This window comes from Balaenoptera ricei, chromosome 1, assembly GCF_028023285.1.
Source record: "Balaenoptera ricei isolate mBalRic1 chromosome 1, mBalRic1.hap2, whole genome shotgun sequence".
In the NCBI taxonomy this organism is placed as follows: Eukaryota; Metazoa; Chordata; class Mammalia; order Artiodactyla; family Balaenopteridae; genus Balaenoptera; species Balaenoptera ricei.
Genome location: NC_082639.1, coordinates 135,590,724 through 135,604,467, shown reverse-complemented (window position 1 = coordinate 135,604,467; position 13,744 = coordinate 135,590,724). Strand labels below are relative to the sequence as shown.

At 36.4% G+C, this 13,744-nt stretch overlaps 1 protein-coding gene across 4 annotated transcripts in view; it reads left to right on the top strand.

Moving 5' to 3' along the window:
- LOC132373402 (ankyrin repeat domain-containing protein 45) overlaps positions 1 to 13,744 on the top strand; it is a 154,999-nt gene that overhangs the window by 4,012 nt on the left and 137,243 nt on the right. For all 4 annotated transcript variants that reach the window (XM_059936495.1, XM_059936505.1, XM_059936526.1 and 1 more), the window contains exons 2-3: positions 3,606 to 3,966; positions 12,718 to 12,885. In XM_059936495.1, coding sequence (XP_059792478.1) covers positions 3,621 to 3,966; positions 12,718 to 12,885 — 514 coding nt within the window. In that variant the 5' untranslated portion in view covers positions 3,606 to 3,620. The remainder of the gene's footprint in view (positions 1 to 3,605; positions 3,967 to 12,717; positions 12,886 to 13,744) is intronic.

Below are 13,744 nucleotides of genomic sequence, written 5' to 3'. Positions count from 1 at the left end.
TGTATAATTAAAACAAGATATGACAAACTACTATATGCTATGTATTATAATTGAAATAATATGTATGTATTTGGACAGGACATCTACCTCATGGTCTAAATGAGCTGTGCAAGCTCTAGGTATCAGGCTTGCAATCCAGTGAGAAGGAAGTACACTTTTCTAGAAGTTACATACTATCAATACATATCTACTTACATCTTATTGTTTACTACTTGGACATATGGCCACACCATATTACAAGAGTGCCTGGGAAATAGTTTTATTCCAATATAAATATTGGTTAAAAAAAGTATGGTTAAAAGAAAAGAGGGAGGGAGATTAGATTTTGAGAAAGAACTAATGTCTAAGTGCTATACTTACCAGGGGCCCACATGGTTAGGGAGGCTGGATGAGCAGGAACTAAGGGAGCTCTGGGGGGCTCAGACCACAGGAACCACAGCATGTTCTCATAGCAGGAAGTTCGATCAGTACACTGTTGCTGTCACTTGTGTTGAATGTCCTTCGAATAGCCTCATGTCCTTGTGGCCCATGTTCAAGAGTCAAGATCCTGTTTTTTTATATGTAGAAGCTAAAAAAAAACCCAAAGTCATAGATGCAGAGAACAGATTGGTAGTTGCCAGAGGCAGGTGTAGGGGGTGGGTGAAATAAATGAAGGTGGTCAAAAGGACTTCCAGTTACAAGATAAATACCTTCTGGGGAAATACTGTACAACATAGTGACTATAGTTAACAATATTGTATTGAATTGAATACAGTATTGTATTTGAAAGTTGCTAAGAGATTAGATCTTAAATGTTTTTGTCACAGGAAAAAACTTTTGTAACTATGCGAGGTGATGGATATTAACTAAATGTATTGTGGTAATCATTTTTCAATATATACATATATCAAATCATTATGTTGTACACCTTAAACTAATACAGTGTTATATGTCAACAACAACAAAAATCATACAATGATTAACAACAACAACAGCAAAAAGTCAAGATCCTGGGACTTAGTAGCTGATTGGCCGAGCCTAACTTACGTGCCTGCTCCCAAGCTTGTGCTGAGATGGAGAGAAGGAGGATCGTGCCTCTCTGGCTTCTGTAGTGGGAAGTTAGCTTTATCTTCCATTAGAAGAATTTTTTAAAATGGAGATTGGGATTCTTTACGGAAGCGAGTGTGTGTGTGTTTATGCGTACAGGGATGTGTTTTGGGAGGGTGGGTAGTGGAGGTCAGGCACTCAAAGGATTATAAGTTTCCTCTATATTCATTCTGTAAAATGAAGGAATTGAATAAAACAGTCTCAAAGATAAGATTTGGACCAGATTTTATGGTGGAGTCATGATTGATTGGCTAACTCAACTCCCATCCCCAACCCCATCTACCTTGCTTGCTTCTGTTATTGAGGCAGGAAAATCAGGAAACTTTTTTTTTTCCCATCTCTTAAATATAAGGAAACAATCTGGCCTTTGAGATATAACTGGAAGTTTGTTGGGTCTTGTTAGGAAAGATTTTTCTTTTGCTTTCCTCTCAAAAGGGATGAATGCCACTAGTGTCCTCAGGGCGATTCTCCCTTTTTACTGCCATAAATGCAGATGTGATGCCAGGAATTATGACAGTCATCTTGTCACCATTAGGCAACAGCCATGATGATGAAAGTCTTATGAACTGTGATAGAATAGAAAAATAGAGCTTAGATCTATATTTTTGAGCTGCTGAACCATCTCCACCTTTAAACTTCCTGCTATGTGAGAAAATCATCTCCTACTTTTAAAAGTCAATCCTATTATTTTTCTATTATTTGCAATCAGAGGATTCCTAACTTCAACAGATTACAAGTATTATACACATTTAGTGATGGTAGAGATTAATATAGGGCTATGGTATAAAGAGATGTTATTCTGTCTAACTAGATTTCCCTTCCTTCTGACTTGTGAATGACCAAATCTTGCCAATTCTTTATGGCGCAGCTTAAATGCCATATTCTTTACTAGAAGTGTGATTCCCTTTATTCCATTTCCTGCATCTTTACTCACCCCCTCAACACTATCCTGAATCTTGTGTTCAATCTTGCTTTTCTTCTTCTTTTTAGAATAGTGTTATTGTACCTACTTATTTCCTAAAAAGTCTATTTTAACTTAATTTAATTTTTATTATTTTAATTTTTTTCCTTGTTGGTTATTTATTTTAAATATAGCAGTGTGTACCTGTCAATCCCAAACTCCCTAACTGTCCCTCCCCCCATCCTTCCCCCTTGGTAACCATAATTTTAATTGCTTTGAACTTTACAAAAATATATCTTGGTATGTTTAATCTTTTGGATTTACTTTTTTCAGTTAATACTGTATTGCTAATATTCATATCGCTGTGTGCCTTAGTTATTTATAGCTGTATAACAAATTATCCTCAAAGTTGGTAGCTTAAAACAGTACATTCAGTATCTCACAGTTTCTCTGGGTTAAGAGTCAGGGCACAGCTTAGCTGGATCTTTTACTTCAGGGTCTCTCACAAGGCTGCAGTCAAGGCGTTGCCGGGGACCACAGTCATCTCAAAGTTCAGCTGGAGCATATCCACTTCCAAACTCGTTCAGTGGTTGGTGGCAGAATTAAATTCCTCACTGGCTATTGTACTGAGGGCCTCGGTTCCCTCTGGCTGTTGGCCGGAGGTTACCAGGAGGTGGGGTAGGGTCATGGGAGCCATATCAGAAGCTGCCTTCCCCATATTGTATTACTGTAATTTCTTCATTTTAACTACCATATACAATTTTGTGTGAATATGCCACAGTTTATGCTCCTGTTCATAGGCATTGGGTTTTTTTTCCTGCCCAGGATTTTTGCTTTTATGAACAGTGATGCTGCAAACATTTTTGTACACATGAGGGAACCATGCTGCTCTTCTCTGAATCATCCCCAATTTAATATGTGTTCTGACAGAGTGAGTACTATTAAGACTTACTTGATTAACTTTACCAGGACTTAATCTGGTCCCTTCTAAACTCCCATAGCACTTCATCTTTTATGATTCTTAGCACTTGTCACCATTTATTACATGTATTTTGTACATGTCATATTTTCTCCTTTGAAATAGTAAGTTGATAAGGGCAGGAAATAAATTTGATTCTTCTTTGTAATTTACATAGTGCCTATACAACACTTAGTATATTAGTAGGCTTTCAGTAAGTATTACTGAGTGAATGAATTCTGTCTAAATGTCAGTGCCTGATTTTTAAGTTCTTAATAATCTGGCTTCAATGATCCAACTGTATTTCTCACTTCTCCCCACCAGGGACCCTTGTTTAGGCAGGTGAGCCTCTTTAACATTCTCTTTCAATCTTTTCCTAATGAATCTCACTCACGTTGATATTTCTTCTCCTGTTCCTACTGAATTTACTGTTTACATCACACATTCAGCATTTTAGTATATATTCAGGCAGTGTGTTGGTGCACAATAAACTTTATTGATTGAATGGATGAAGTATCTTATTTTATAACTGGTTTATTTTGAACCAGTTAAGTACTTTCATTTCATTCAGTTGACTGAATGTCAGTTGACTGATCAAACAAATAAATAAAGAAATACTGATTTGTTTGAGTAGATTTCTGTTACTTTTTTTGGTCTCAGGTATTTTTGCAGTTAATGGAGTCAGAAGGACCCCCAGAGTCAGAGAGTTCAGAAAAATCAATATTTCTCTCACAGCAAGAAGAAGAGGAAGAAGATGATAATGAAGAAGAATCCAAAGAAGCAGAGGAAACTGCCACCATTAATCCACTCTTACCACCTGCTCTCACAGGGGATGTAGAAGGTTTGCAGAAGATTTTTGAGGATCCTGAGAACCCTCACCATGAACAGGCCATGCAGCTACTCTTGGAAGAAGACATCGTTGGGAGAAATTTGTTGTATGCAGCTTGCATGGCTGGGCAAAGTGATGTGATTAGAGCTTTAGCCAAATATGGTGTGAATCTGAATGAAAAAACCACCAGAGGTATTTTGTCTTTTTTCTCTTATCAGTATTACTTATGACTACCTAAAGATGCTATGTATTATCTTTAAATTTGGATAAATTTGATGTGCCTGCTTTATATTTTGCATATGTTGTGTGTGTGTGTGTGTGTGTATATATATATGTGTGTGTGTGTATATATATACACACATATGAATGTGTGTGTATGCATGTTGATGTATTTAGTATAGCATAGTAGTTAAGAACACAGAATTCACTATTTATTAGCTGTGTGACTAGGGCAAGTTACTTAATCTTTTTGTGTCTCTGTTTCATCTACAAAATGGGGATGATTGTATTTTCTTTATAGGGTTTTCCTTATAGGTTATGAGGATTAAATATGATAATAAATATAAAGTTGGTATACAGTAAATGCTCAATAATATTATTATCTCTTTCCTTTGAAGATTTATTTGTTTTTGCAGTCATTATCCAATTAACTCTTTAAATTCAGTCACTTGTTTTTTTCAGATTGCAAATATGAAACATGGTCATTGTAGAAAATAAAACAATGATCTTTAGCAAATAGGGACTATACATTTTCTTCATGCTCACATGGAACATTTTAAAAAATTGATATGTTAGGCCATAAAGGAAGTGTCTACAAATATCAAAGAATCCATAGCATGCAGTCTGTGGTCTCTGACAACAATAAAATAAAATTAGAAAATAGTAACAAAAAGATAACTGAAAATCCCTATAATTTTGGAAACAAAAACACACTTTAAATTATCTGTTGGTGACAAAAGATATAATAGAAATTATGAAATATTTAAGTGGCAACAGGATCTAGTTATGTCAGAACCTGTGGAATAAAACTAAAATTAAAATTCTAATTTAATGCATATATTAGAATATAAGAAATATTGAAAATTAGAAAGCAGAGTATTTAACTCAAGGAGTTAGAAAAAGAACAACTGAAAATCCAAAGAAAGAAGAAGAGGTCTGTTGCCTGAGCCTCGGCCCAACAAAATGGCGGCATCGGCGGCGTCGCTTTGTTTCCGCGGCTCCTGCGGAGGTGGCAGCGGTGGCGGCCTTTGAGCTGTGGGGAGGATCCAGCGCCAGCTGTAGTGACGACTAAGAGTCCAGTGCATTTCTATCGTAACTGGGCACCGGGGAGCGCAGAGTGGCGCCCTACGGTCGCTGAAGCCGACAAGGCATTGAAGCGAAAACATGACTGCTGAGCCCATGAGATAACCCTCCTTCCATCACTTCACAGTAATTCATGAGCTGCAACCCTTCTGATGCCCACTTCCACAAGCAAACTTCAGGTCTTTTTCAAGAGAATGTTGAGACTCCCAAATTGGACTAGTTTAAAGAGCATCTGAAGGATTTGACCAGATAATGAAAGCCAATATTAAATCTGCTGGAGTTTCATGTACAAGACTGGAAAGAGACAACATCGAGAATTAATGATGTGATTAAGTATAACTTAAGAAATATGGACACTTCAAACTGTACCTTGCAAATAAGAATAATTTCATCTTCATCTAGAGAAAAAGGATGAGCTATGGAATGGAGATTCAGTTTCCATTTTGTTCACGAAATCTAGAAGGCGGTAAAATGATTAGGTAATATAAAAAGCTTCAGTGATTCTATTTATGATGTACACTGGAAGGAACCACCAGGTATTACTGCAAATCCTCTGTGTATTGTTTCAGCAGTCCTGGTTTAATGCTGATATACTCTCCATCAGGTTTTACACTGTTTTCACTGTTCTCTTGGGAACTTTTTTTTTTTTTTTTTTTTTTCACACACACACACTGTATTTTATTTTTGCAAGAGATAAATAGGCTGGCGCCAAGCATTGTGCATGGATGGCCACAACAGGGGCAACAATGATTGCAGTTGCCGGACGTGAAACGCACTCATACTATGTCATAGTGTTGACATTCGGTCCAGTGATCCTCCACTGTAACAGCTCCTTTACTTTGCAGTGAAAATTGATTTGTATATTCTTTGAAAAAAAAAGAAGAAGAGAAAATAATAGAGTAAAATAATGACATTGAAAATAAAGAAACAGTAGAAAGGGAATTCCCTGGTGGTCCAGTGGTTAGTACTCCACTCTTCCACTGCAGGTGTCCCAGGTTCAGTCCGATCCCTTGTTGACTAAGATCCCTGATCCTGCAAGCTGTACAGTGCAGCCAAAAAAACCCACCAAAAGACAAACAAACAAACAAAAAACACAATAGAATCAACAAAACCAAAATCTGGTTTAGTGAAAAAGAGTTGAAAAACCTTTGATAATATTGATAGTTTTTGATACGTGATATAAGAAAGAGAGAGCATAAACAATATTTGGAATTTTAAAAATGAAGCATTCACATAGGAAAAACTAAGATTTAAAAAATTACTAGAAAGTATCATAAACAACTTCATGACAGTACATTTGAAAACTTGGATGAAATGGACAATTTTCCAATAAAATATAAATTACCAAAATTGATTCAAGAAAAAACTAGGAACTTGACTAGAACAATAGTTATTTTAAAAAATTGAATAAGTAATCAAAACCTGCCTCATTGTCCCACCCCCACCTAATTCCAAACTCAAATGTTTTAAAAGGTAAGGTTTACTACACTTGTAGGGAAAAAGTAATCTCTAGCTGATACAAAGGTTCCAGAGAATGTAAAGAGAGTTGGAAAACTACTTAACTTATTTTATGAGGGATAACTTTTATAGCAAAACTAGTTAAGGACAGCACTAGAAAGGAAAATTATAGGCCAGTCATTTAATAACACAGATGCAAACATCTTAAATATTAACAAATTGAATCTAAGATTGTGTGTTAAAACATTTATTGGACTAGGTTGGGTTTATCCCATTAAGGCAGGATGGTTTTAACATTAGAAAAAAATGTTAGTATAATTCACTACATTAAAAGATTAAATAAACAAAGCCACATGATCATTTCAATAGATGTAGAAAAGTCTTTTGAAAGAAAATGCAGCACTCGTTCATGATGAATGCTTTTAGGGAAATAGGAACAGAAGAAACCTTCCTTAAGGCTATTGAAAACCTGAAGCAAACTTACCTAGTATTGAATCTTAGCTATGACTTGGGCAAATTACATAACCTTTCCATGCTACAGTTTCTTCACCCAAAAAATGGGACTAATAGTAATATCTAAAACCATACTACATAAAAGAAAATGAGAGCCCCAAATCAATATCTGATAGTGTGCCTCTAATACTATTCAAGGAAGGTGGTGTCCTGACTAATTGATATGAGTATTGCCATCCTCTTGTTAGGTATTTTCCAGTGTGTGGGTATAGGTGTACAGTCTTTCAAGTTTGATGATGTGCTCTAAGATAATCCATTTCTTCATTCTGATATCATGCTTGCCATGAAATCTTGTTTAGCGGAGGTTGAAGGTGCATCCTGCTTGCTTCTTGCTGCTTATAGTAAAATGGAGAGGAGAGAAATTGAGAGAACTGGTAAATTAAAAGGAACCAGGACTTGATGATTTGGGAAATTCTAAGCTTATTTGGCATTCCATGAAGATGATTTTATAATGGAAAGTATGCATGAACTGGCCAACCTAATTGTACCAATTTGACAATTATTATTTTAATCATTATAAAATAATGAATTACATTACAGTTTACCAGTAAATTTCTTGTTTGGTTGGTATTGACTCAGTTCCCCCGAGCTTGTTCATGTGGGAGAACAGATCAATTCAGGGTTTTTTGCATTTTTTTTTTGTGAGAACATTTACGTTCTACTCTCAGCAAATTTCAGTTATACAATATAGTTATTACCTATAGTCATCATGTTATACATTAGGTCCTCAGACATTTTTCATCTTATAACTGGAAGTTTGTACCCTTTTACCAACCCCTCCCTGTTTCCCCCACCCCTCAAGCCCCTGGTAACCACTTTTCTACTCTGTTTCCATGGCTTTAACTTTTAATTTTTATTTTAGATTCCACATATAAGTGATACCATGCAGTATTTGGCTTTTTCTCTCTGGCTTATTTCACTTAGTATAATGCCCTTGAGGTTCATGCACGTTGTCACAAATGACAGAATTTTCTTTTTTTTTTTAAAGGATGAATAATTGTGTGCGTATATGTGAACACTATTAATTTTTGGAACATAAGAAGCCATTGGCCTAAAATTAAGGGACTTTTGGGTGAAGAACTGCAGGTAGATATCTCTAAAGTAAGAAGATGTATGCCATTTGTTTGTGGATGATACTCAGATGGATAGGAAGGAAAATGATTTTCCAGGTGATTGATGGATCACATTTATGTTCAGGATTTCCTTTCCTTTTAAATACTGAAGAATTGGACACTTTTGATCCAAAGGGAGGAGAATGAAACAGTTCTTACAGTCTCAGCTCTCTGTACTACTGACTTCTGGTGAATTGGGAAGTGCCTTGTTTTCTGTTTGAGCCAAGGACAGGTGTGTGCAGTTTGCAGTTTATTGATGGTGGACCCTCCTCTGGTTCTGGCAAGTCTTTGGTCTCTAAACCTGGCCATACTCAAACAGGCATGATCGGAACTAATTACTGTTTTAAACTCTGTCTTTCCACACAATCAGCAAACATTTGTTAAGGATGGAGGACTAGCCAGGTCTTGTGCTGGGAACTGGGGAAAGATGAATGAATTCAACAAACTTGGACAAGTTCACAGTTTAGCAGAAAACAGATGTGTAAATAGATAATTAATATACAGTGGGACAAGGTACAGTGATAGCTCAGAGGAGAGATTAGTCAAGTTTACGTGGAAGTGTTGGACATGGTCAAGGAAGGCTTCACAGAGGAGGCGATATATTGAATCTTTTTTTTTTTGGCTGCACCGCGCAGCATGCGGGATCTTAGTTGCCTGACTAGGGATCGAACCTGCGCCCCCTGCAGTGGAAGCGCGGAACCTTAACCACTGGACTGCCACGGAAGTCCAATATATTGAATCTTGAAGAATGACCAAGAGTTTACCAGACAAAGGAGGTTGAAGGATTGGTCATGGCAGGCAGTATAGTAACTGTAGTATCAGATTTTAGTGTTACAATATTGTTGTTATTCTGGTATACTTACCCACTATTTTAGGTAATGAAATACTGGCCTTTTTATAGGTATAATAGTTTTATTTGGTATTTAAAAAATATGAAATCAGAGTCATTTATGGGTTGAGAACAATTTCAATGATTTAATTGCTCAGTGTATATAAAAAGACAAACTGAAGATTACAAACTTAAACGGTCCATATTGTGGTATTACAAAATTTCTACTGTAAGAATAATTTTTAAGTTCACAAACTTCCCAAACAAGTAGAATGTGAATCTCATAGTTTTGAAATTGATCAGGAAACTGAAATGGAACCTCTCTCTGTATATGTGGAAACTAAAAAAGACAAATATGAACCAGCAATGTTTTCTTTGGCGATAAAGATTACAACTTACTCTCAATAAAAAGATTGCAGTTCTATCAAAAAAGCAAAAAGCTGTTCGGAGATATCGCTCTCTTTTAAAATTAGAGTTGAGGTAATTTGAAGGAAAATATTTGGTATTGGTTTATAACTACTTCCAACTAATGTTGAGTGAGAAAAACTTCAGTAACTGAAAAAATTTGTACAGAAATATCCTGTTGATACCATTGACACACTTAAAAAATCAAATAATGTGTTTTTTTGCAATTTTCATGATTATAGTTTCTTCATTTTTATAGTATTTGTGTTTTTAAAAAATTAATTAATTAATTAATTAATTAATTTTTGGCTGCATTGGGTGTTCGTTGCCACGTGGGCTTTCTCTAGTTGTGGTGAGTGGGGGCTACTCTTCGTTGTGGTGCGTGGGCTTCACATTGCGGTGGCTTCTCTTGTTGCAGAGCATGGGCTCTAGGCACACAGGCTTCAGTAGTTGTGGCATGCAGACTCAGTAGTTGTGGCGCACAGGCTTAGTTGCTTCGCGGGATGTGGGATCTTCCCGGACCAGGGCTTGAACCCGTTTCCCCTGCATTGGCAGGTGGATTCTTAACCACGGTACCACCAGGGAAGTCCCTAGTATTTGTTTTTTAATCTTTAATTTTGATTTGTTTTATCTAACAATTTATATTGCTAATAGAATGACAATATATACTTAATATTCCTATTTGATAGTTATGCTTTTATGTGATATTTTATGCTTATGCATTTTCATATTTAAAGTGTATTAGTGGGCTTCCCTGGTGGTGCCACGGTTAAGTGTATTAGTTACACTAATTAAAAAAATGAATTCTGAACTCTGAGTTTTACAAAATACCAGTATTAATGCTAAGTAAATATAAAATTTATACTTCTATTTTTTATTTTGCTACTGTAATTACTGTATCAGTCAGAAAAAAGCAGCATATGCAAAGTTATAGAGGCATGAAACAACATGATTTGGGGAATTCAAAGAGTCTGGTACTGCTGGTGGTAGGCAGATTGTGAAAAATATTCTAGGTAGGGGAGTATTTTGCTCCATGGCCTATTACTTGTTTGTGTCTATCATCATCGGAGTTTTTGGATTTTGACCTTATTAATGACCTTCATCAATTTATAGCAACCTTGAGAACAGTACTTATCCTCTCCATACTTTTGTTTCCTCATCTATAAATGAGAAAAATACTCGTGCCTACGTCATAGGATTGTAGTGAGGATTAAATGAGTTGATACTTGTGAAGCACACAGAACAATGCCTGCATAGAGGAAAAAGATTACTTTTCTTCTTGTCTGATCTTTTGCCTTACTGTGAACTACCTGCTCAATTGACTCTCTCTATTTAGTAACCAGTAGTCTTCCACAAAGAAATTATTTTTCTCTTAGAACCAATCCCAATTTTTCAGAATTCCATTTACGGTCCCTTTCTTCCTGCTGGGATTTCTAAATGTAACCTTCTGTATCTCCCTTCTGGGATCAAATACTCATTGCCAATATTATGGGAGAACTTTAGGAAAATCCCCTTCTTGTCTGGATGCTTTTGAAATCATCTTATTTAAATGTTCTTCTTTTCCTGGGAAGGCTGTGGGGTTCATATAGTACAAAGATCTGTGTGTTTTCTTCTAGAAAACACACCATCTCTCACAAGGGGAAAAAGAAAACATACAATGGTTTTTTTAAACCCATGGTTTAAACCCATAGGTTTTAAATTCCTTGGTCAAAGCCTGTCTCTGTTTAGAAATCATGTTTTCTTGTTTTTAAACTATGTATATTAAAAAATAGGAAAAAAATTTAGTTGTTACTGCTGGCCTGGCCTGTAACTTCAGCCTTGAGAAAAGCAATATCAGGACCCAGAATATCTCATTTGGAATGGCCTCCTGCTCCTGCTACTGCAGTGTCTTTTCCGTAGATAGTGTCCCCCTCTCCCAGCAAACCAGGGGCCCTGGGCTGTTTGGCTGAAGAAATGCATCTTTGGAAGGCGGGAACAATGAGGGTTGATATCTGGGTATTTCTTGGCCTCCCATTTTGTAGGGGCTAAAGGCATGATCACATTCTTGGGCCAGTCTTAATCTCTTGGTGTTCTGAAATGTCTCACTGTTGTAACATTAAAAAAAAGAGTTGGGCCAAAGAGCGGAGGTAATTCCACATTTGGCTGATCGTGGAGTAGCTTACTTCATGTTCCTTTTGATTCCTTATTAATTCTTTATTATCCCTTCTGGTTATGATAGCCTCAAGACTAAGATAGTTTACAACTTGGTCTGAGACCCAGGACTGTGGGAATGTGGTAAATAGGGAGCCAAGGGAGAGGTTTCTGGAAGGAAGTGGAGGAGTCCTTGTTCTCTCTTTCCCTACTCTAACCAGTGGCAAACATTTGAGTGCTATTTCCTTTTCCTTATAAGCCTTTTATTTGGCAACAAATCTGGGTTTGATTTTGCTTTGGCTGCTTACTACCAGTGTGGCCTTGGGCAAGGTATAGTCTTTCTGATCTGCACTTTCCTCTGTATCCTTTAATGGGGCTGATAATACCTACCTCATAGTGTTAGTGGAAGGATTAAATGAAGTAGTAGCCCATAAAGTACCTAGTGCTTAATACATTTAATACATGCTAGTTCATTCTTTTGCTCAACTCTTCTTGTAGTACTACATGCCTCTTTGGCCAGTTAAGTGAATCACAAATGTATCCTCGTGGGTAAGTTAAAACAATCAGTCTTGACTTGATTTTTTTAAACCAGTCTGAAAAAATTTTAAAGATGCCGCCCATGTTTTTCACCTTTACAATTATACCTCATGGTAGTTGCCTCAGTAAATCTAAGAAATAACTTTCTAATTTGATAGGTCATAATTTCCATTTTAATTCAGATGATTAATTTCCAAACCAAAGGCATACCAGTTGTAGTAATTTGTATGATTGTGTTAACAATAATAGAGTAATCAGAGTTGATGCAGATTCCTTAGACTAAAGTCATAGGTCTAATTGTGTTCCAGTAGATGACTGTTAGGGAGATTGCCATCTTCCTTAGAAGATGTTGAAGAGCTCAGGCTTCAGACTGCCTGTGTTGGTCTCCTGTGTTCATCATTTACTGGCTGTGTTCCTTGGGCAAGTTTAGCTTCTCTGGACTTCTGTTTCCTTATCTGTAAAATAGGGATTATAATAGTTCTGACCTCATAGGGTTTTTTATGAACTAAATGAATTTACTGTATGTGAAGCACTTAGAATAGTACCTAGCCTGTAGTAATTGTTCAATACCTGATTGCCATTGTGATCTTCTGGTCCATAAAATAGCCTAAAGCAGCGCAGTCTTCTTGACCTGACCATCCTCATTCTATTTGTTAGGTTACACGCTCCTACACTGTGCTGCAGCCTGGGGTCGTTTGGAAACTTTGAAAGCACTGGTGGAACTGGATGTTGATATAGAATCTCTGAACTTCCAGGAAGAGCGAGCTCGAGATGTTGCTGCTCGGTATTCCCAGACTGAGTGTGTTGAGTTCCTGGACTGGGCAGGTAAGGAAGCTCACGAGGTAGTAGCACACTGACTCAAGTTACAGGGTTATAGGCTATGCATTTAACAAAGCAAAGAGGTGATTAACATTTTCACCTTGTATCAAGATGTTTTATTTGTAGACCTAACCATAGTCACTGGTGGTGATAATACGTGAAATCTGCCTTTTTTTGTTGTTGCTATTTTGCTATTGGCATAAAACATTGTACTTAATAGAAACTATATTGGTTGGAAGCTGGTTGATTTATCACCTTCTAACAATTTCACCAATAATTTTCTGTAAGAATATATGTATAAAATATGTTCAAGGCCATTTTCTGAGAGACCTAGGCAGAGTGGACCATTCCTTAAATGTTTAAAAGAAATGACATACTTGAGGAATATATTTGATTCCCCAGGTAGAAACAATTGTAATAATTTAAAATGGTTTGCTAGGCAAAATTAATTTATGGTGGTAGAAGTCAGAATAGTAGGTATCATTATGGCATGAAGGGGACTTCAGGGGCATAATATTTTTTTCTTAATTTGGTTGCTGTTTACAAGGTGTGCTCATTTGTGAAAATTCATTGAGCTGTACACTTATAAATTTTGCACTTTTCTATATGTATGTGATGCTTTAATCAAAGGTCAAAAAACTATGTACTGTTTTGAGTTTCACTAATATTTTTCTTGCATCATTTCCATAATCCTGTAGAATAGAGCTTAGAGATTTCACGAAGATATACCTGTGTAATTATGCATGCATACAAACATTGGTTAAAAAACTAGTACTAAGGAAGTTCATGGCATTCATTTTACATAGTTATCTGCATTTGTGTTTTTTTAGCAAGCATTTATTAAATGCCCACTATGCGCATAGCA